Source organism: Vigna angularis, chromosome 2, assembly GCF_016808095.1.
Source record: "Vigna angularis cultivar LongXiaoDou No.4 chromosome 2, ASM1680809v1, whole genome shotgun sequence".
Classification (NCBI taxonomy): domain Eukaryota; kingdom Viridiplantae; phylum Streptophyta; class Magnoliopsida; order Fabales; family Fabaceae; genus Vigna; species Vigna angularis.
Genome location: NC_068971.1, coordinates 31,748,556 through 31,771,522, shown reverse-complemented (window position 1 = coordinate 31,771,522; position 22,967 = coordinate 31,748,556). Strand labels below are relative to the sequence as shown.

General features: G+C 32.2%; 1 protein-coding gene across 1 annotated transcript; it reads right to left on the bottom strand.

The window, feature by feature from the left end:
* Positions 1 to 9,412: 9,412 nt before the first annotated feature.
* On the bottom strand, positions 9,413 to 10,030 carry LOC108326846 (uncharacterized). The gene has a single exon (XM_017560427.2). It carries the CDS (start codon positions 9,877 to 9,879, stop codon positions 9,673 to 9,675), a length of 207 nt encoding a protein of 68 aa, XP_017415916.1. The 5' UTR covers positions 9,880 to 10,030; the 3' UTR covers positions 9,413 to 9,672.
* Between the last annotated feature and the right edge of the window lie 12,937 nt (positions 10,031 to 22,967).

The following is a 22,967-nucleotide window of genomic DNA, read 5'->3' as shown; positions in this document are numbered from 1 at the left end:
GAATTTAATTATGCATTAGGTGAAATTTAAAGTATTGTCTTCTTCTTTGGTGTCCTCTTCCTGTTAGGGTTTTTGAAGTTGCAGTGATTTCACACAGATCATTCAAAAAGTATTTTATCTTTTATGTCAATCAGCAACCAGTGCCTCAATTCCGTTCATTCAATACAATATAAGGGGTTTCACTACAGGAAAAATGCAATTTACAGACGGGCTTTTACCGAAGGCTTTGAAGCCCTCGGTACTGAGTTAATTACCGAAGGCTTGTAAGCCGTCGGTATCGTCCTGGGTAATTTAAGTCCCAATTTGTGTTTTTCGATCCCCAATCTAATTCTCTTGTGCTTCGTCGCTTTCGTGCTTTCTTCACACAATCCCCTCCCTTTCTTCAGCCGTCAGTTTCTCGGTCAGTCAGCGGTGGTGGTCCGTCAAGGTGGTAAGTGGTGTGTTGATCAGTCGTCGTTGACGGTGCATGGTGGTTTTCGGAGTGTTGGACTAGGGTTCGTCGTCGGTCTGTTGCTTCGTTGAGGGTGGTGGTGTGGAGGTTGAGGGACTTTGTTGGAGGGGCCGCTGTGGGGTGTTGTCGTTGTCGTGGTCGTGAAGCGATATTCTGATAAAGGTAAGTTCCACAAAATTTCGTTCACACCGTCATGTTGATATTGCTGCCTTCATCTACTTTTCATTCATTTGTTCATTCACTTGTTAGTATATGATTGAAGGAACTTGGTTGAGGGAGTTGGCTGGAGTGGCCGTTGTGGGGTTGCGTCTTTGTCGTGGTGCATAAAGGTTGCCATCGTGAAGGGCTATCTCGGTTGAGGTAAGTTGTGCATTTAAAAATTGATTATGAGTTACAATGCTCTCTTGAGAATCTGTTTGATGTTAGTGTATGTTGTTGTTTGCTGTCTTGAATCTGTTTGATGTTAGTGTATGTTGTTGTTTGATTGAGAAAGATTGGTTTGTAATTGGAATAAGGGGCAAGGCACTGGCATGCCAGTGAGAAGTTTAAATTAGTACTAATAACAAGTCTGAATGGTTGCTCAATGGTAGGTTGAATACTCTAGACGTCTAAGTGTACTGAATGCCATTATTATTTTGACTGTAATTGTTATGTCTCTTAGTTGATTCCGCATTGAGACAGCTAAAATTGACAACAAAATTTGGTTTCTGGTTTTAATATAAAATCTCTGATGGCTGCTTAGTATTGTGTTCACTAATTTCATTTATATTTTTACCCAAAGTTAATTAGCTTCCTTTTAAAACCATCTACTGAATTAATAAAACTTTCTTTTTGTATGAATGGTTCTAACACGACCTCTTGATAGATTTATATTACAAGATATGAGGTTGATTTGATTCATTTTTGGACAAGTGTAAGTTTATAGTCCTTGAAAAGGATGAAATTTAATTCTGCTCTTCAAAGTAGTAATCTCTTTTTGGATCAACATCTTCTGTGTTTTTTTATGAGCATAGGGTCTTGGGTATTCCTTCTATCCGACATTAGTTTTTGTTTATTTGTTATGATACATGAAGGTAATGATTTCAAATTTCTGGGGCACTGAGCAATATGTTAGTATGACTGTACTGGAACATCTGCATCTTTTTGGGGTGTCTTGGTCTTAAGTTTTTTATATATTTCTTACAAATCTACCTTCTTAGGAGTTAAACCTCGAAGGTTTCCCCTATATCTCCATTTATTTTCCGAGAAAATCTTTCTCTTAAATTATATACATATTCCTCTTTAATCTTCCTTCTAAACTTAAACGTTGCACTATTCTCCTATATCTGAATTTTATGTGCTGGGAATTTCTATCCATCTTGCAAGGGAAAAAATAAATTTCTCAACGAGTGGCAAATAAAATGCAGCAATTTTAATATTTAAGAGAATTTTAAAAAGTGTTTCCTTGATTAATTATGCAATCTGTCAATGTGTTAATTTCAGGAAGTGTGGTGTCTAAAAAGGATGTGGCTGAAACCATTCAAAGGTTTAACATACAAGTCAATAATTTGACCCAGGTAAGCATATGACCTGTGTTGACAACTCTATATGTACTTCTTATGAAATTTTAATTTAAAGTAAGGATTCTAGGATAATTAAGTAGTTAAGATGAAAACAAGAGTATTCAAATCTAATATGATTTTATTATCTTTATTCTATAAGATTTATGTAGTTAAGATAATGATTATTTTATTTTAGTCCAATTTGATTCTCTTTTTTCTTTTACTTATTTATATTTTGTAATTAGGATCATTAGTATTTATTATAGCCATCTTTGCCTATAAGACACATATTTCTGACCAATCAAGCATAATAGATATCACTTTCTTCTAAATTGCATGGTTTGTTCTTCTCCGGATGAAGTTGCAGGGGTGAATAAAAAGCAACAGTTGTTGTTAAGACAATGCTTTATGAAATAAGAAAACAGTCCCCTTATATATGTTATCTTGTTCCCAACATCGGAGGCATCAATGTGTTGTATGAGCTTTGGAAGCAGAGCAGGCATGATGGTTTTCATTGAAACAAAAAGTTTGGCCACATCGCTTCTGTCATCCTGATGGTCCAAACCATGAGGGAGAGTCACCATCTTTACCAGTGCCTCCTCCTTGTTAACATTGTTATTCATCTTGCAATTCACCAAATTAACATTGTTATTGATCTTTGATGGGTATGTCTGTTGAGCAGAAGCTGAATCTTGGTATAAATGGCACTTTAGAATAGCTGTAGGAGCATACACCATTAGCATGTTTGAACCATTATATTGATCCCTTCAAAACAACCAATAAAAAAAGGTTGGTTCAAGAAAAATAAAGACAAGAGGAAGAAAATAAAGAAAAGGGATTTGGAGAGGGAGAGTAATACCTGGTGGAGGGTAAGCATAAACTTCACTGAAACACCAAAAATTAGAAATAGAAAATGAGAAGAGAGAATTATGAAAAAATATATCATTTTCCTGGTCAGCTCATGAGTGCTAAAATTATGTTAAATTAAGATTTTTTTAAAATAATCACTAACGATGTGGTATTATGGACAGAGTATGTTGATTTGAGAAGAGGAACCTCTGACCTCTCTCTCGTTCTCAGCCACCAACACCTGTTTTTTTGTTATTCTTTTTTGCTTCCTTTAAATATTTATAAATGTATCTTATATTATTTATGTCCAAGTCCAACAGATAAGCCTCCCTCTTCTTTCTTACACACACTGCGCACCTTTTCTCTTCTCTGTTGCTTCGTTTTTGTCAACAAATACTTACACATTACAAACCAATCTCTGTCATGTCAGTGCTCTCACTTCTCTTTTTTTCTCTGTTTCATATTTTACCAATTAGCTTCATAATAATGGATGTTCAATGTATTAATTGATGTTCAATGTATTCCTGATAATTGATTGCATATTTGAGATGCACATTATGCATGTTTGTATGTGCTTGAAAACTTATAGGCAGGTCTGTTTGTAATTGAAATTTGATATACAGGTTTGGATTGCACAAGAAATGCCATTTCGTGAAAGCTGCTCTGCAATTTACCGAAGGCTTTTGCCCTTCGGTAAATGCCCAATGTTGGTCATTACCGAAGGCTTCTGCCCTTCGGTAAATACCCTCGTTTGGTCATTACCGAAGGCTTTTGCCCTTCGGTAATTACCGAAGGCTTTTGGCCCTCGGTAATTACCGAAGGGCGAAAGCCCTCGGTAATTGTTAGCGACAAGGGATTTACCGAAGGATTTTTGGCCGTCGATAAGCCTTCGGTAAACACCCATTATCGACGGCCTGTGGCTTTTACCGAGGGCTTTTGGCCTTCGGTAATGCCCTACTTTTTTGTAGTGTTTATATATTCCAGAATCTTCAAATCTTAAACAGTAAATCTTCTTCCTGTTGGGTAATTGGAAAGTGCATCCCAAAGAATTGAGAAGCTCAACCAGATAGAGAAAACTAAAAAGAATACACCTTTCCAGATGCCTTTAGAGGCCAAGAAGTGGAACTTGGGGACAAACGTTCAAGAAATTAGGAACAAAGTACACAAATCCCATGTCCCACTACACATTTTTAACACTTAACTAAGAAATTAGGAAGAAAGTATACAACTTTCCTCTTCCCAATTCCTCTGAACCGCTTCCGCGATCGATCAATGTTCATTATCTGATTCAATTCCAAACCCTAACCCTATCAATTGCATTGCCCTCTTTTTCCCACCCCTTCAATGGCCAATGTCTCTGTCGTTGGGGAGTGGCAACTCCTTTACAACCGCTACTACCAAGGTCGTCGTTGCGCCCTTTGGCGGCCCAGTCGCCGTCATCAGTGACGACTCCAAGATCGTCCAGCTACACGCCGAGTCTGCCCTCCGCAAGCTTCGCCTCTTCTCTTCCTCCGGCGACCTAACCTCTCTCTAGGAAAAGAGTGCTTCAAGGACAACGTTGCAGATTGCGCGTTTTGGGGGAATGACTTGGTTTGCATCACTGAGGCTACCCAACTTTTCTACACGCAGATTTCAAGAACCCAAGGGCGGTGAAGCTCACAGATCCCCTGATCAATGAGATGCCTCATTGCTAGGCGTGAATGATGTTGTGATGCTTGTTGTGGAGGAGGATGGCGTGCAGAGGCTCGGGGAGGGAGTTCTGCGTGGACCATTGTAGAAGATGGTGGTTTCACGCGAGACTGTTAGCGGAGGCGGTGCTGGGAGCAGCAGCGGTGGAGAAGGTGCTGAAGCTGGTGGAGGACGCAGCGTGCGTGACAGAATTCTGAACAAGGTTCTGAAGGGGTGTGGCGACAAAGATTAGGGTTAATTATTTTGTTATCAGTCATAGTATAAATTAGGTTTAATTATTTAAAACTTGAAATAAAATAAATTACACAACCACGTGCCGCGTCATTAAAATTTGCTTCGTCAGCATGCCACGACTCAATAAATTTAACGCCGTCTATTAAAATTAACGGCAAGGTTCCAATTGACTCAATTTTACAAAAATAGGGACCTAATTGAGATAAAAATAAATACGAGGACCTATTTGAGACAACCCTACACAAATAGGGATATCTAAAAGGATTAAACCTTTATTTTAAGTTAAATATAATGTGATTTTTTTTTTAGATTATTGTGAAAAAAATTGAGATTTAAATAGGATTGAAGGATTGCGGTTATGACATTTTCGCTCAAGCACAATTCTTTAATATTTATTATTTATGTTTATTTTTTATCTTAAAGTTGTATTTATTTATGTATTTATCAAAGATGGTATTATGAAAGAACATGGAAGCAGAGGAAGATCGAAAAAGGTAAGTAAACATTATAAAACTCATATTTTGTGTATTGATACTTTGATATGTTGCAAGAGAGACAAGGAGAATCCTAGTTTATATAGGTTCCTCCAAATAAGAGAGAAAGAAGAAAAATAAGTAAAATCCTTAAATCCTAACTAACTACAAACCCCATCTGACTCATTATTGTTCCTAAGGCGTAATATTAACTAACACAATCATTTTGATAGCCTTCCCTTAAGTTGGATGATGTATATTGACTAATCTAAGCTTGGGGATGATAATCGAAAGTGAACACTGTGAGAAAATTTTATGAAAATGTCAGCAAGTTGTTCATCCAAGCGAATAGGAAGAAAATGCAGAAGATTGGCTTAGATCTTCTTTCATACAACGTGGCAGTCCAATTCAATATGCTTCGTCCTTTTGGGGAAGCTTTGGTTTAGATTTGTTATCACAGTAAATGGCAGCTATGGCAACAGTTTGGATGTGAAGATCGTGAAGATCTTGAAGAAGATAGTGAAGCCATTGTATCTCAGACACGGTGGAAGCTAGAGCCCGATACTCAACTTCAGTGGAAGACCTAGAATCAATATTTTGTTTTAGATTTCCATGAGATGAGAGAGGGACCCAAGAAGCTGCAGAAACGTATAGTAGACCTTGTAGTGTTAGGACAAGTGGTCCAATCAGAATCACTAAAAGCCTTTATTTGAATGAGAGTCAACAAATTGACAATAAAACACAAGTCAGGTCTATTATTGATAAGGTAAAGTAACTTCCTCATCAATCTGCGATAGGAATTGGAATTATCCAAGTAGTTTTTTGTTTTATACAAAGAATAAGTGTTGCTCCAAAAGGGACTAGAACATGGCTTGCTTTCTAGCATTTTGGTTTCTTCAAGAATATCCAGAGCATATTTCCTTTAACAAAGATGAATACCCTTTTTAGACCTAGCCACTTCAAAGCCTAGGAAGCATTTGAGCTCTCCTAGATTTTTTATTCGAAATTGATGGTGTACGAGAGCCTTTATGTGATTAATTTATGTCATAGAATTTCCTTCCAAAATAATGTCATCTACATACACATGTAGGGCTATGAAATCTATTGATGTTTTCTTAACAAAGAGAGAATGGTCAAATTTAGATTAAGTGTAATTAACAAATATAAGTGAAGTACTTGAAAAAACTAGAAGGGAGGGGGGCTGAATAATGGTAATGGAAAAATTCTTTCCGCAACCCTTCTGATATAGCACGTAGTCAAGCTCTGAATATATCTTATGAAAGCTTAGATGTTAGACCTAGATTTTCCTTGAGTATTCGCATCACTCTTGATACTAGACTACCGTGCCTAGATTTTCTCAACTCAAAATAAGTTCAGTTGCAAGTGTCTTAGTTCTCTCCATAACTACAATCAATAATTGCTTACAAGTCGTTCAGGCTATTACTCTCGCAGAGAGGATATGAATATAATACAAAGCAGTCTAAACACTCGCAAGTGTTTCTCTCTTTTCACTTTCTCTCTCTCTTACAATTAGTAAGCAATATAATAATGAAGCTTGAGAGTATTTCTTTTCTTCTCTTCTCTTTTTTCTTCTTCTCTTTTTCTGCTCAGATATGATTTTTTTCTTGATCTCTTTCGTTTCTTCACTTTTGAGCGCTTCTTAGGATATATATATTTCGTTGTAAGCTTTTCTTTTGCTATTCTCTTGACTATCCTCTTGATTTCTCTTTCGAAAGCTCTTCTATTTAAAGGCTTCTTTAATAAATGTTCGTTAGACTAAGCCTTCACCTTGATTCTCATGCTTTCTCTTTCTTTGTGTACAACCGTCATTGGATAAGTCAACTTGTCAGAGCAAGCATTCTTTTTCAGTACTTTGCTTGAAGTAGATAGTACGTCCTTTTAGGCATGTCTTCAAGGGAAGAAAATTCTTTAAATATCTCTTTTGTCTCTAACGTCCATTTCTGATATTTGATCTAAAGCTTTGTAGATGCGTGTAAAATAACTTATCTACAAAGAGTAGAGTAAATTGTGCATGCAACAAATAGGTTTTTTCTTATCAGTACTTTTGTTATTTTTGAACGTTGAGCATTTAATGTCATTCAATGCTTACTCAGAACAACAAAGCGCTTTTTGATTTCCTACCATTGATTTGACTATTAAGATTTTCTTTTAAAGATACCAATTATTGAGTAAGACTTCATCTTTGGACCAAGTATTATTTTAGCTTATGGTATCGTTTAGGCAAGTAAACACTTATTTTGATCTTTGTCTCTTCTTTAGTCAGATATCGTTTATCTTGTTTATGTTTTCTTTTATATTTTATATTTTAGACTTTTAGTGTGTTTTGTCGAAGACAACACTTTGACACGGTTTGTTTACGAGAGCTAAACTGAATACCCTTTGGGTATAATAAGCTTTAAGCATTTAGCTTTAACTTTCTTAGACGCTTTAGGCAAAATAACCATTTAGCATAGTGTTTGGGTGTTTGTGACCTAAATGTTTTTCTATTTCTTAATAACCTAAGTGTTTTTCTAAGGTTTTCTATTTTGGGGATTCAGGTTCTAAGTCTTTTGTAGGTTTTCTATGTTGGGGATGTAGGTTCTAAGTCTTGTGTATTCATCCTAGGTTGTTTTCATATTATTATCCCGTTTTAATATTATTTGGTTAAACTTCAAAACATGAAAGCGTTTAGACACATAAACGATTTTGTCTTAATAATCTCCCCCTTTTTTATGTTTAACATATACACATTTGAACGATATATAATCTTACTTGGTTTTGCATTGAGTTTTATGTTTTGTGTGTTTTGGTTTGTTGTGTTTTACATCTTTTATTGTTTATAGCTTTTGCATGCGGTTAATGGACACAGTCGAAAAAACAATATTTGTGTGTAAAGAGAAATATCATAAATGAAGACATGATATGAATAACAAATGCTAAAAATAATAAGTATAAGAACAACAACAGAACATATAAACAACAACCAACAAAATTTTATTAAAACATAAAACATATTAATTACATGAATGTAAAAATGGACTCCTAAAATGAACTCTAAAAATCTGGAGACTTCCCCTTGACTTTGTGTTATCCTAACGATTGAGGAGTCTAACCAATCGGTCAACGATCAAGGCAATTAACTCTAATGTTGAACAACTTAAAGATAAAGTGTGATTGTTGATAATAAATCTAGTCCAAAATCTATAAATATAAGTTTGAGGTAAGGAGGTATATGTGATTGCATTTACTGCACCATTAACATATGAACTGTCAAACGTTAAGCTAATTTTGGTATTTGAGTATTTTCTGCAAGTTCCATCCATATAGTTTTGCACGAACAATTACGAGAAGACTTGGAATGAAAGATAGCTTTGGACCTTAAGACTATCTGCTGAACATTGGACCGTTGATCTCGACCCTATATTCCGAAACAACTAATAACTAATTATTTCTTTGTTTTTGCACTCTGTAACACCTTTCCCTATCATGACTTAAAGTTAAATTTCAACTTTTTCAACCCTTTTCTCTCTTTCCCTCCCTGTATAATTGTTTATGTACTTTTACATTGTCTACAAACAAAGATATGGAGTAGGAATAAAACAAGGAAGTATAGTTATATTTTTCTTAATTTTTTTCATGTCATATGATTCAAAATAATGTATTTTTAATTTTATTTCTTTTAGATTTAACTAGGAAAAAACATCTCAAAATTCAACTTTATTTTTACTCTATATTTCTTTTCTAAATATAATTCAATTTCCTTTTTCTTATTTCTTTTCACACCATCAAACATAACCCTCAATAGTACGAATAAAGCAAAATCAGAAAATCATTCAATTCATCCATCCTTAAAAAAAATTGTATCAGATATCAAAGCATTTTCATTTTGGGAAAAACTAAATTCAAAGTGAAATTTAAGAAATAAAATTACTGCAAACTCAACGTTTTGTTGAGAATTTGCAATTTTTCAGCTATCAACCAAAACTCTAAATATTAAAAGAAAAAGAAAATGAACCTAGGAATTGGGAATAGGCAAGCAAGTATCATTTCTTTCCTTTAGCCTGCTTATCAAACTCTTTGCTTCATTCTTCACACCTTAATATACATAATTTCATTTCATCTAAGTCCACACAAAGGATAAATTAAGAATCATATTGATGAGAGAGATACAAAAGAGAAGGAAGGAAGGAAAAGATTGGTATTGATTCTAAATATGTTAGGAAAAGCATATGAAAGTAACATAGCAATCACTTCCAGTTGCATCTATTCCATTTTCAGCATAGTTGCTATAAGAACATCATGTGAGATGCTCTACGGACATAAATAACTACTTTATTGGATAATTACACAACACTATTGCAACTAACAGAGTGTACAATCAAGTTAGAAAGAGAAAGCAGCGCATAAGTTTACTTCCAATAACGGTTGCTGCTGCTTAAATATATAGATGAACAGTAAGAACAACGAAGAACAACATGAGCAGCAAACCATAAATTACAGTGTGCACAAACATGGATGCAACGGTGGTCTTCATGTTCATGAACTCAAAGGGTGCATTCTTCCCCGGCAACTGAAAGATCATTCCTGGGGACAAGAGCCAAAATAGTGCTGCAGCTATGAGCGGAGGAGCCCAATCGTTCATTGTAGACTTCAAAGAATCACTGCCCAAGTTTGAAAGAACTAAGAGCAAGTAGAAGAACGGATGCTAGAGAAAGATCAATATATCCCTCAAAGGGGAATTGGAATTGGAATCCTATAAAGTTTGGCATAAAAATTATGAATAATTCATTCACTTTAGCATGTGTTTTCTGGCCTCCTTTTTATCCGGGCCTCTTTGTGGCTTTTTTCTGGATAAGAAACGCATCGTTTTATTTACCATGAAGCTTTTTCTCGAGAATAGATATACTTAAATATAAAATTAAAATTCATTTTATTCTAAATTTTAATATAATTTGATTTCTAAACTTTAAAAATAAATAAATATAATTTTTTAATTTAAGTATATTAAATATGTCAAAAAGTGATTTATAATGAGAGTTTGAATTGTTTACATTATTTTGATGTGTTTTAATTTAAATGTTAGTCTTAAACATGGTTTAATATTGTTATTAGATTAAAAGAATTGTATTTATTTATTTTTAAACTTAAAAATTAAGATATATTAAAATTTAGAATAATAACGGATTTTAATTTATTTTAATTAAAAACATATTTAAAAGCTAGTAAAGTGAGGATGATAATGATAAAACATATCATTGTCCATTTAGTGCCCAATGACAAGCCTGGTTTCTTTATTGTCCCCTCTTTGTGCCGGTATTAATGGGAGTTGAACAAAACAAAATTAAAATAAACATGAAAGAAAAAGAAGCTACAAAAGCAGAATACGAATCAGCCAACCACACATAAAAAACACACAGACATGCGCTAAATGGAGTTTTTTTTATCTTTCCTAAAAGAACTTTTTTAAACTTTGGCATTTCCCTTTCTTATGTTCTTTTTATTCTTTAGCTTTCCTTGTGGGTAGGAGTGCTCATAGATAAACACTAATAAAGAGAGGGTTTATTAAATATTATGAAAATAAGTTTGATTTTGATGCATTAGGTATAGATTATTTTGAATCTTGTACATTGTCAATTATATTATTGCTTTACAATTTTCAAATAGTACATTTATCGATATCTCCACATGGTGATAAAGTTTTCAGGAAAGGACAAAATTATTATCATTGTAAAAGTTTAACCAGAAGTAGCAAGTGATTGTTATGATCAAAGTTTGAAGATAACTCTCTATTATTTAAAAAGGATTAGTATCAATAGTTCAGCCTAAAAATTTGGAGTTCTATAGTGCCTAATGGACAGAAGAAAAATATTTTTTTTAAAATAGTGCAGTGGTTGCTCAAAATATAACAGTGTTATGTTGGGTTCTCAATTATATCTTTAAAAAGTCTAACTTATTCAAATCTATTTTCTCTTACTATTTAAATGAAGTGGAGAGGAGCCTTTTAGTTTAATAAAGAAATTTATTTTTTAATTTTTGAAAGAGAGAAAACTTGTTGACATGTTCTCAAGCTATTTAAGTAAAATTATTATTCTCGCTTTGTTCACGGTTGGATTGACTAAAATTTTAATAGTCAATTTATAGCATAGGATTCTCTTCTTGATTAGTAAGATCGTCAATTGGAGATTTGTTATTAGGAAAATTAGTCTCACTTGTTTGAGCTTTTGTTTTGGCTTTCTTGACCTATACTTGATCCAGGAGTTTGATTTATTGACTTGTGCTTACAAATTTTTACTTCTTACATGGAGAGAGTTTTTCCACATTAAAAATATTAGTTCTCTTTTGTGATTATTGTTGTCATTTTCTTTTGTTATTTCTCCTCATAGATTTTTTCAAGTTTGGGAGAATTATTTTCACGGCATACTTTGGTATTTTTGGTTGTTGTAATTATTTTCCTCAAAATGGTATCAAAGCTCTTTGGTTTGGCCTTATATTTACTTGCTTTGAATAATGGAGGAAAATACAAAGATGGTTGCTTTAAATAGTACAAATTATCATTTGTGGAAGGACAAGATGAAATACTTATCGTTTGTGAAGAAATTGAATTTTCTTGTCTTTGCTACACAAAAGTTGAATTCTAGTCTAATGAAGAATCAAACTTTAAGCACCAATAGGTATGTGATTTTATTCGACAATATGTAGAAGACAATGTTTATAATCACATTGCTAATGAGACACATGCTAGAACTTTGTGGGAGAAGATTGAGTCTTTGTATACTTCTAAGTCACACAATAATAAATTAAATTTGTTGAATTGCTTGATGAATTTAAGATACAAAGAGATTTCTTCAATTTCAAATTATATAATGAGTTTCAAGGGTTCCTGGATCAATTGTTAGGAATGGGTATCAATTTTAATACTCTACTGGAGTATTGGGAGATTTTTCGAGTTTCAATCACAATTTCAATCCCTAATGACATTATTTCTTTCCAGATGGAAAAAGTGATGCTCTTAATAAAGAGATGAGAAGGAAGACACATGGTTCTTTATCTTATTCCGAGGTGCTTGACATAGAAAATAGGGGAAGAAGTCAGGAAAAAAGAACCGAAAGGTGGTAGAAAGAAGAACAGGACTAATTCCAAGTCAAGTTACAAGAATGTGGAGTGCAATTATTGTAACAATGCACATTCAGAAAATATTGTTTTAAGAGGAAAAAGGAGAACAAATACAAATAGGTTGTGTGACCCTATTGAGAAAAAAGTAGTCAAAAGTTGTGATGTGCAGTTCATGGAAAACCAAACCATTGAAGACATGAACAAGGTGGAAAACATTACACCTGAGAAAGTTAATGATCTCACTATTGGTAGTCTAATGCAATTGCTTATTCTCAATTTGGATAATGTTGAAACTGATGCTCAAGATGATTAGAAATATAGTGATGTTGATGATTAGTGGGTTGGAGATAAAGTAGAGGTTTTGATTGACGATGATCAAGAGGGACATGATGATGATCTTGGTGATACACCTGAATTTCCATAATTCCTTATCAGAAGGTCCAATTGGCTGATAAAATCATCTTCTAGGTATTCTTCTAATGATTATGTAACCTTTACTAATGGTGGAGAATCTAAATGTTTTGAAAAATCTTTGGATAGTGAAGAAAAACAACAGTAGATGGATGTAATGCATGATGTGATAAATATTTGCATGATAATCATACTTATGATTTGGTGAAATTGCCTAAGGACAAAAGGGCTTTAAAGAACAAGTGAATTTTCAAGGTGAAGCAAGAGGCCAATTTTACATCTCCAAGGTACAAGGGCAGATTAGTGGTAAAAGGCTTTAGACAGAAAAATGGTGTTGATTTCAATGGATTTTCCCATTTGTGATGAAAATGTCATCCATTAGAATTGTGATAATTTTAGCTTCTATTCTTGATTTGGCAGAAGAGATTTACATGTAACAACTCATGGTTTTATTATTGAAGGCAAGGAAAATTATGTGTGTAGGCTAAAAAAAAGTCAATACAGGTAGAAGCAATCTCCAAGATAGAGGTACAAGAAGTTTGAGTTATTTATGTGTGATCAAGATTACAAAAAGGACTACTTCTAATCATTCTGTCTCTATTAGAAAGTTCTCTAATGATGACTGACTTTATTATCATGTTGTTGTATGTTGATGACATACTTATTGTTGGAAAAAATATTTTCAGAATTGATAAGTTAAAGAAAGTCCTTTGACGAATCTTTTCCCAAGAAAAACTTGGGAGTTGCTAAAATGATTTTTGGCATAAGTATCTCACGTGATAGAAGAGAATAGAAAATTTGGTTGTCATAGCAACACTACATCAAAAAGGTGTTATAGAGATTCCAAATGAAACATGTTAACGTTATGAGCTTCCTCTTGCTACTCATTTCAAAATGAATGTTAAACAAAGTCCTTTAAATGAACTTGGAAAGACATATATGAGTATAGTTCCTTTGGCATCTATGGTAGGTAGTATGCAATGATGTGTATAAGACCAAATATTACACATATTGTTGGTACAATTAATCAATTTTTGTCAAATCTAGATAAAGAGCATTAGAATGGTGTGAAATGGATTTTAAGGTATCTTCATAGTATTAGTGATTTGGTGCTTTGTTTTTAAGGTGACAAAGCTACCTTAATGGGTTACTCATAATCAGATATAGTTGGAGACATTGATTCTAGAAAGTCCACTTTGATGGGTTCACTGTAGGCACGTGGGTCAACCTACCTGGTCCGCCCCATATTGTCATCATGTTTGCATCTGACCATTGCTCTTACAGTTGGTCCCTTTTTCTAGGGGTTTGCCATCAATACATGATACTTTGGATGTTAAGTTGTTGGAGTTGAATAAAGTTCATAGAGATGACAATGGTGTTGATATGATAACTAAGGCATTGCCAAGGAAGAATTTTGAAGCTTGTTGTGAGATGATCGGATTAGCGGTCAGCTCCACATAATTGTGAAGAGGACATGCATTGGGTTGGGATCCCAACTATGAGTTTAAAACCTCTAACCTAGTCAAGTCATTTTATTTTATTATTTAATCTAAGTGCAGAAGGGTCTTTTAGGTCAAGAGAGAGGTTTGTTTTTGTTGTCCTTAGAAGAGAGAAGAGAGAGAGACAAGTTTTTGGAATATTAATCAAGTTGCCTTAATAAAATTATGATTTCCATTTTGCTTACCGTTGGATCTAGTTAAAATTTTGACAATAAATTTGTAGCATATAACTCTTTATTTCAACCATTGGAATCATTAATTAGAGGTTTGCAGTTAGATAAATCAATCTCGCAATGTTGCTTTATTTTAGGTATTTTTCTTTGTTTTTCATATTTAAGAACATTATTGCTATGATGTATTTGATAGTTATAGAGACTTGTTTGTGCTTTTAATTTAACTCTTTTATACATATATTTAATTTGAGTGGAATTTAATTTACCAACTTGTACCAATGAATTTTTACTTTAAGAGGGTTTTTCAGTTTTTCCACCTTAAAACTATTGGTAAATATTGGTGTTCTCTTTTTGTGATTATTATTGTGATTTTAATTTTCTACTATTCCTCATATATTCTTAGGATGCTTTAGGAAATTATTTTTTGCTGCATAATTTAATATTTTTAGTTGTTGGTTGCCCATCACAAATATTATCCACAATATGGATTACAATGTTGCTCTTAATATGACTATAAAGGCTCCAATATGGTTTGCTCCTAAAACCGTTAAGGTTGCAATAACTGTTCAAAGGTCTGTGACAGTTCCTAATAATGTGACTCATAATAAGATGACAATTGTTTATAATGACGCAGAAGACTACTCATAATATGATTCACATTTGTATAGTTGAACATGCTTAAATAAAAATGACTTTCATATAAACATGATACTAAAAAAATTATTCCATAAAAACGCTAATTGATTAAAATCAAGTCCATATTCACAAAATGAAAAGTATTGAAATTTATTAACAACACTCTAAATTGAATGAAACTAAAAATACAAAAATCCTGATAAAAACCACAGACTAAAAAACTAATACTTGTACCTTTTCATGTGAGCAAAATTAAAAACAGCAACAAAATTTAAAATTAAAACAAAAATAAAAAAATATTAAAAATAGAAACAAAAATATAATTTTTTTTAAAAAAGTCAGAAGCACTAAAAAGTTATAAACAAGAAAAAAAAAACAAAAAAGAAATAGGAAAATAAAAGAAAAAACATAAATATTAAAAAATAGAAACAGAATAAAAAAATAAAATAAAAACAAAGAAGATGACAAACAGAAAAGAAACAGACAGTTTTAAAAATAGAAAAAGAAAAAAAAGAAAATTAAAACAAAAAACAATAAAAAATAAAAACAGAAAATGAAAAATAGAATCAACAAAAATAATAACTTAAACCAAAAATAAATAAAATAAAACAAAGAAGATCTGGTGAAATAAAATAAGATTAAATAGGTTATATTAAGATGAAATGTGAATATTTCCTATTTTCTATATCATTAAGTAGTTTTTAATAATTAAGTTTTTTTCTAAAAAAATTGTATAAACACGAGACAAAGTGTGAATTTAGTTTATAATATCGTTTAGCTAAATAAGCGCTTTTTTGTTTTTGTCTCTTCTGAGATAAATAGAATTTAGTTTGTTTCAATCTTTCTTTTATGTTTTAATTTTTAAATCTTTTAATCTGTTTTATCTGAGACATTGTCTTGACTTGTTTTTATTTAGAGAGCTAAGCAGAATACCTTTTTCAAGTATGATAAGCATCAAGCGTTTAACTTCAATTCTCTTAGATGCTTTAGGCATAAGAACATTTAAATGTGTGTTTTTCTATTTCCTAAGAACCTAAGTGTTTTTCTAAGTTTTTCTATATTGAGGATTCATGTTCTAAGTTTTGTGTAGGTTTTCTATGTTGAAGATTCAGCTTCTAAGTCTTGTGTTTTTTACCCTAAGTTGTTTTCCAATTATCTTCTCGTATTAATGTTATTTGATTAAACACTTTATAACATGAGAGCGTGTAGACACACTTTTGTCTTAAAAACAAGCATTATACAATTATAGCAACTTTTGAAGATTCACATTTATTTAATCTTATCAATAACAACAATAAAGATATAAAGGTCACGATATTAACTCAGTCGTAAAACATAATTAAAAGTACAACTACATTAAAAATATCAAAAGTAATAAAACTCGTTCATCCATGAATTTAGTTCATTTACATCTTATTTTTTTTTTTGTTTTGAACTATACTTATTTTCTATTAAGATTGAAATATTTATATAATTTCGTTATTCAAACTCCAAGATGATAATATAGAATCTCAATTTAGAAAGAATGATTAGATATTTAAGATAATTATTCTAAAAGATTTTTATGTTAAAACGATTCTTAAAATAATGGTTTTAGCAAAATCTATTTAATATATCTACATTTATTTATCCATTAGCTTAAGAAGCTTATAAAACATATCACTACATTAAGTACTTACTCAATTATCTATATTACCATTATTTTTATTGGCTTAAATATCGAAGATCTTTATTAAACAAATCTTTCATATGTTTCTCTTTAACACTGAAAACTTTTCTTACTATAATAAGACAACAATTTAACTCTTAAAAACCTCATAGTCCTTACTGTATCCAAATCCAACTGTATCCAAATCCAATAAAAATACAAGATAACAAAAAATAAGAAAAAAAAAAGTATTTTGTTTTCAAATAAGTGTATTTCCGAATAAAAAAATGTATTTTGTTTTCTAAATAAGTAAATAAGAAAAAAAATTAAAAAATATATGAAAACAAATATAGATATACTTGTTAAAGTACAATCTCAACCAAATTTGAATTCGAGATAAGCTTCAACATCTCTGTTTCAATTTCAAACAATACCAGACTGACATCCAAGCGTCCCTGAAACATTTTGCAAGTGCACCAGGACTAGTATAGAGATTCTCAGGCACCCCAAATGCCCTGCTCAATGATATTTATTATGGAATTGTTTGTTTGTAACTTGGGAATAAAAATGTCATTTTAATTTAAAATTTTATTTAAAAAATTAAAAAAATAACTAATGATTATAAAATAATTTCACTATAATAAGATACATGGGTATAATACTTAAGTCCTATAAACTCCTTTTAATGAGATATTGACATGATAAAAAAAATATTTTATATTTTAAAAATTCAAAATGATGAAAATAAAAATAATATACTTTTATACTAAAATGTACACTTTTACATAATTATTGAAAAAAATAATTAAAATGTAAATTTTGTAAACCTTTTGAATAAAAATTGTAAAAACCTTTAAAAGTGATTGGTATAAAAATAAAACTAAAAAATATAAAAAAAATTATAAATAATTCCTATAATGTGGATGACCTCCAATTATTATGAAAATTAAAAACATAAATAATAAAACAAAAATATAATTGTGGAATGATTACCCAAGTCATAACCCAACCATACGAAAAAGAATGGTGGGGCAAGATCGGTTTCGTCACATTTATTGGTGGGTCCACCAAACCAAACCCGGTAAAAACCAGATCCAGATATCTACGCGTATTAAAAAAAGTTAACGTTATTATACCAATTTTCTAGTATCGGGTACAGACAAGCATAGCCACCCATGAAAGAGGCAAAACAAAAGCTCAACCCTGCAACCCTTCACTTGTGCTTGTGCTTCCAAATTCCCAAGCGTTCCTTTCGGTGATTTCTTCATTACTCTTCATTATATTCCAAGCACCACCTAAAGGTACAACCTTTTCTCTTATCTCAACCGACAGCTACATTTTTCTTTTCTGGGTCCAAAAGATCCGCTTTCCCTTCTGATTTTCCGGGAAGATGACTGACTGGGCACCGGTGTTAATCGGGGTGGTGCTGTTCGTGCTGCTTCAACCGGGTTTACTTTTTTCCTTTCCGGGAAACGGGAAGCAACTTGAGTTCGGGGGCATGAAGACAAACGGCAAAGCTATTTTCATCCACACACTCATCTTCTTCGCACTCTACTCAATCCTAATCTTGGCTGTTAAAGTTCACATCTACACTGGCTGAACCGGTTGCCGGGATCTGGGTTCCCTTTATCCTCCAAGGTATACTATTTGTTTACTGAGAAAAGAAATACCATTGTTGTCTTCTGCTTTTGCTTTGTTGTTGTTGTAACCTTAGTACTCAAATAAAAAGCAAATATTTTTCCTTTTGGCTATGGGAAATGCATAGATCTGCAGTTTTTTTGGTGGTTCTGTTTGCTGCCTTAGTTTGATGCTTTAATCTGAACTAACTAACTTCCTTTTCAAGTGCCTCCTGGATCCAAAAGCTTGATTTTGTACTTGATGATAAGGGTTTTTTAGGTTAGTTTGCCATGATTGTAGTTAAAGCAATATAATATTTTTACCTCATGCAAGATTATTTTAAATTCCCTGAATAATTTTTTTTATTGAGAATCGATTCTTGACGGAAAATTAAATATATACAATTATACAAGTATATATAAACTATGTACGTGCTTTATTTAAAATTGTTTTAGCTAGTATTTCGTAAATATTTCAGAATGAATCTAACCATGTATAATATTGGTTTTGAAGAAAACCAAAATATTTATAGCAGATGTAATAAACTTGTGGCTTAGGTGTGAACAAGGCCTTTGTACCTATAATAAGGGGAAAGTTCAAATAACTAAATCCGAATTTCTATAAGGCTTTTGTTTTCTACAAGGCTTTGTTCACTTCGAGGATATCAACGAGTGGATGAAGTTGAGAGTAAATTTTTTAATTGTTTATTTGGGTGAATTTATAAATAAATAAGAGTGAATTTGTAAATAAAATTTATAAAAATTAGGGTAAAATTTGATTGATGTATTAGATAAAAAAATTGTTTAATTGAAAGAAATTAAAAATTATCAAAATGTTCTTAGTTATTAAAGTAATGTAAAATAATAATTTTTAATGTTATATTTAATTGTAAAAATATTTATAAAGAGTAAAATATTAATGTTAATTATTAAAATTAATTTTAAAAATGTAAAAAGTTATAATTTACTAAAATGAAATTATTTTTAAATTTAATATTTTTGAGAAAACAATTTTAAAGAAAGTTAGAGTACTACATTATATAAATGAAGTGCAAACGTAATAACATACAGATATATTTGTCATAATTTATGATGAAGTTGTTTTGGTGATATATGTAAGCAATCTATTGAAACGATATTGTATTGATATCCATATTAGGTGTATTGTATTAGATGAATGTGAAGATAGAAAGTTGAAGCATTGTTTGAATAAATTATCATCTATGAACAAGTAATAAGTTTTGAATTTCTTCTGAAGTTGCATTAGATAAATGAGTCATGACTGTTAACAGTGAATTTCGACGTTCCATGGCCTGAATTTGTTGTTCAAGAATTGCACGTAGCTTCTTCTTTTAGTAATTTTCTTTTTCTATTCATCAATGATTCGAGAATCTATCTGATTTGCAATTCATTAAGTTAAATAGAAGTATGATAATTGATGTCAAAGCAAGTAGAATTGAAATATATCTAATGTAAGAAATAAAAAACATAAGTCAATGTAAGTAAATAAGTCGTATAATACTATCACCGAATAGTAAATAATTTAATCATCTAAATGGTGAAGAATTAAGTTAATATTATGATTCATGTTAGCAAATTGTCTCTTCATGTCGAGATATAAGTTTGCCAAGTTATCTTTAATACGCTGAACTTGTCCCTACTTTTGTTTCATATCATGCATTATGTGTTGCAAGTTTTGTACTCCTTTTCACATTTGGGTCATCATAATAGAATTTGAAGGATATCAAGGAGGTTGCATAGGGTTCTCATGTTGAAGACTATGATGTTGTGGTTGCTCTTCATCTTCATCATCACCGAAGTCGTGTTGTCAAACACCGTTGACATTAACAATATTCAACCTCTTCAAAGAATTAGATGAAAAATGTTGTCTAGTGCCAATTTGAGTACTGGCATCAACATCAAGATGTACTCCAATGTATTGCATGATTTGGGTGATCAAGACACTGTATGGTAGGGGTGTATCACCAGTTTTGCATTTAAGCATATGTTACACGATGTGATGATACCAATTGGTATGTATATTATTTTTGAGCACCCATAACAGAAAGATATCTTAGTGCAATAATTTTGCAAAATTTTCAGTTCGTGGATTAAACATGTGCACAATAACATAATGCAGAAGTGTATCATTAATATTCAAACAACCAACCGTTTTAACACGTTGACCCTACATTTCTTGTCTAACCATAGTAGCCAATGCCATCTTCCGGGCATAGGGAAAGTCATTTGGGATATTTGCGAAACACAATTTCTAACCCTTGCACTTCATATGAGCACCATTCATCAAATCAGTAGGTTTCAATCTAATTCTTCTCTGGTTAACCTCATTGAGAAGATATCCATTTTCAGAAATCCTCATATTTGAATAAAACACTTTGATCAAATCTGGATAGAAAGGTCGCTCCAATGTAAGAAAATCTATCACTCCTATGTTGAAAATATAAGTTTGACACGGTAAATGATTCGAAATTCATGCTTTTTGAAACAACAATATTTCTTGTGTAGAAGTCAGTGACAATGTTCCTTCTTATGACTGTCACTAAAGAAATGACACTGATATAAGTAACAAATGGTTTGACATATGTAAGAGCTTCTATCTCAGTTGTGAGTTCTTTTCTTTTACGGCTTTTTCTAGGCTTTTTAGATGATGATGATGTCATTTACCAATAACTTCAACAAAACAAAAAATAAGACCAATAACAAGTTAAGTCATAATGACAATTCAATGTTAATAATAACAAGATCATTCACAAACTATTATGAGTCATAACCATTACTTAAATATTGTAGAATATTAAAAAACAAGTTATAATTACAAAACAACTAAAACTATGGCATTGACACCTGTGGTTAGTCATCTCCCATCATCATCTTGCATAACTTATTCCACCTCTTATGTGGTGGAAGTCCTATCAATCTTTTTGTAATGTCGGATTTTCACATAGGAAATCATAACATTGCTCTAGGAAGATTTCATCTGAAATATTCATTGCACTCAGCATCACATATATGTCGCCCTTTGTGTATGTGAATGTAGGGGAACGACGTTGGACCACCGTTTGGTTACTCAGAATTTAATTTCTCTTTTCCATGACAATGACATGTCGTTTGACCATGTTTGAAATCTTCTCAAAGTGAACATTGGTAGATCCCATGACATTTATGAAGCCATATGGACTGGTCGTTAATTTATCAAATTGAGCATCAATTACATCGACCATAGGTGCTTTCCTCTTCGATCCTCGTGAGGATGAAGTTCCTCCGGATGGGACGGAAGGCACATATTGAGTTTGGCCTGGACTACACTCATCCACAAATGGGGGAGATGGTGGAGTTGGGTCTATAAACCCTATATAGATGGGCTACACCCAGCTAGAACGTATGTGAACACAATACAATCAGTCTTTCCTTTTCCTTCTAAACAGTACAATCCTCGAAAGTGAACACAATGTTAACCTTGTCTGGAGAAAATAGACAGAAGAAAAAACAAGGAGAAGGGCAACATAACACAACACAAGACAAGGAGAAAAAACACTATATTGTCCAGGGTGTAGCCCATCTATCCAAGGTTTACAGACCCAACTCCACCATCTCCTCCATTTGTAGATGAGTGTAGTCCAGGCTAAACTCAATCTGTGCCTTCCGTCCCATCCGGAGGAACTTCATCCTCACGAGGATCGAAGAGGAAGGCACCTATGGTCGATGTAATTGATACCCAATTTGATAAATTGACGACCATCCTATATGACTTCACAAATGTCATTGGATATACCAATGTTCACTTTGAGAAGATTTCAAACATGGTCGAACGACAAGTCATTGTCATGGAAAAGAGAAATGAAATTTTGAGTAACCAAACAGAGATCCAACGTCGCACCCCTACATTCACATACACAGAGGGCGACATATATGAGATGCTGAGTGCAATGAATATTTGAGATGAAATCTTCCTAGAGCAATGTTATGATTTCTTATGTGGAAATCCTATATGTACAAAAAGATTGATGGTACTTCCACCACATAAGAGGTGAAATAAGTTATGCAAGATGATGATGGGAGGTGACTGACCATAACTGTCAATGCCACAATTTTAGTTGTATTGTAATTATGACTTGTTTTTTAACATTCTGCAATATTTAAGTAATGATTATGACTTATAATGGTTTTTGAATGATCTTGTTATTATTAATATTGAATTGTTCTTATGACTTAACTTGTTATTGTTCTTATTTTTTGTTTTGTTGAAGTTATTGGTAATGACATCATCATCATCCAAAAAGTCGTAAAGGAAAAGAACCCACAATTGAGACAAAAGCTCCTACATATGTTAGACCATTTGTTGCAAAAGTATTAGATCAACGTCGTTTCTTCAGTGGCAGTCATAAGATGGAACACTATTCCATTAACTTCTACACAATAAATATTGTTGTTCCAAAAATCATGAATTTCGAATCATTTGCCGTGTCAAGCTTATATTTTCAACATCATCTTGTATTTCAAGGAGTGGTAGATTTTCTGACATTGGAGCGATCTTTCTATCTAGATTTGATCAAAGTGTTTTATTCAAATATGAGGATTTCGAAAATGGATATTTTCTTAGTGAGGTTAACAAG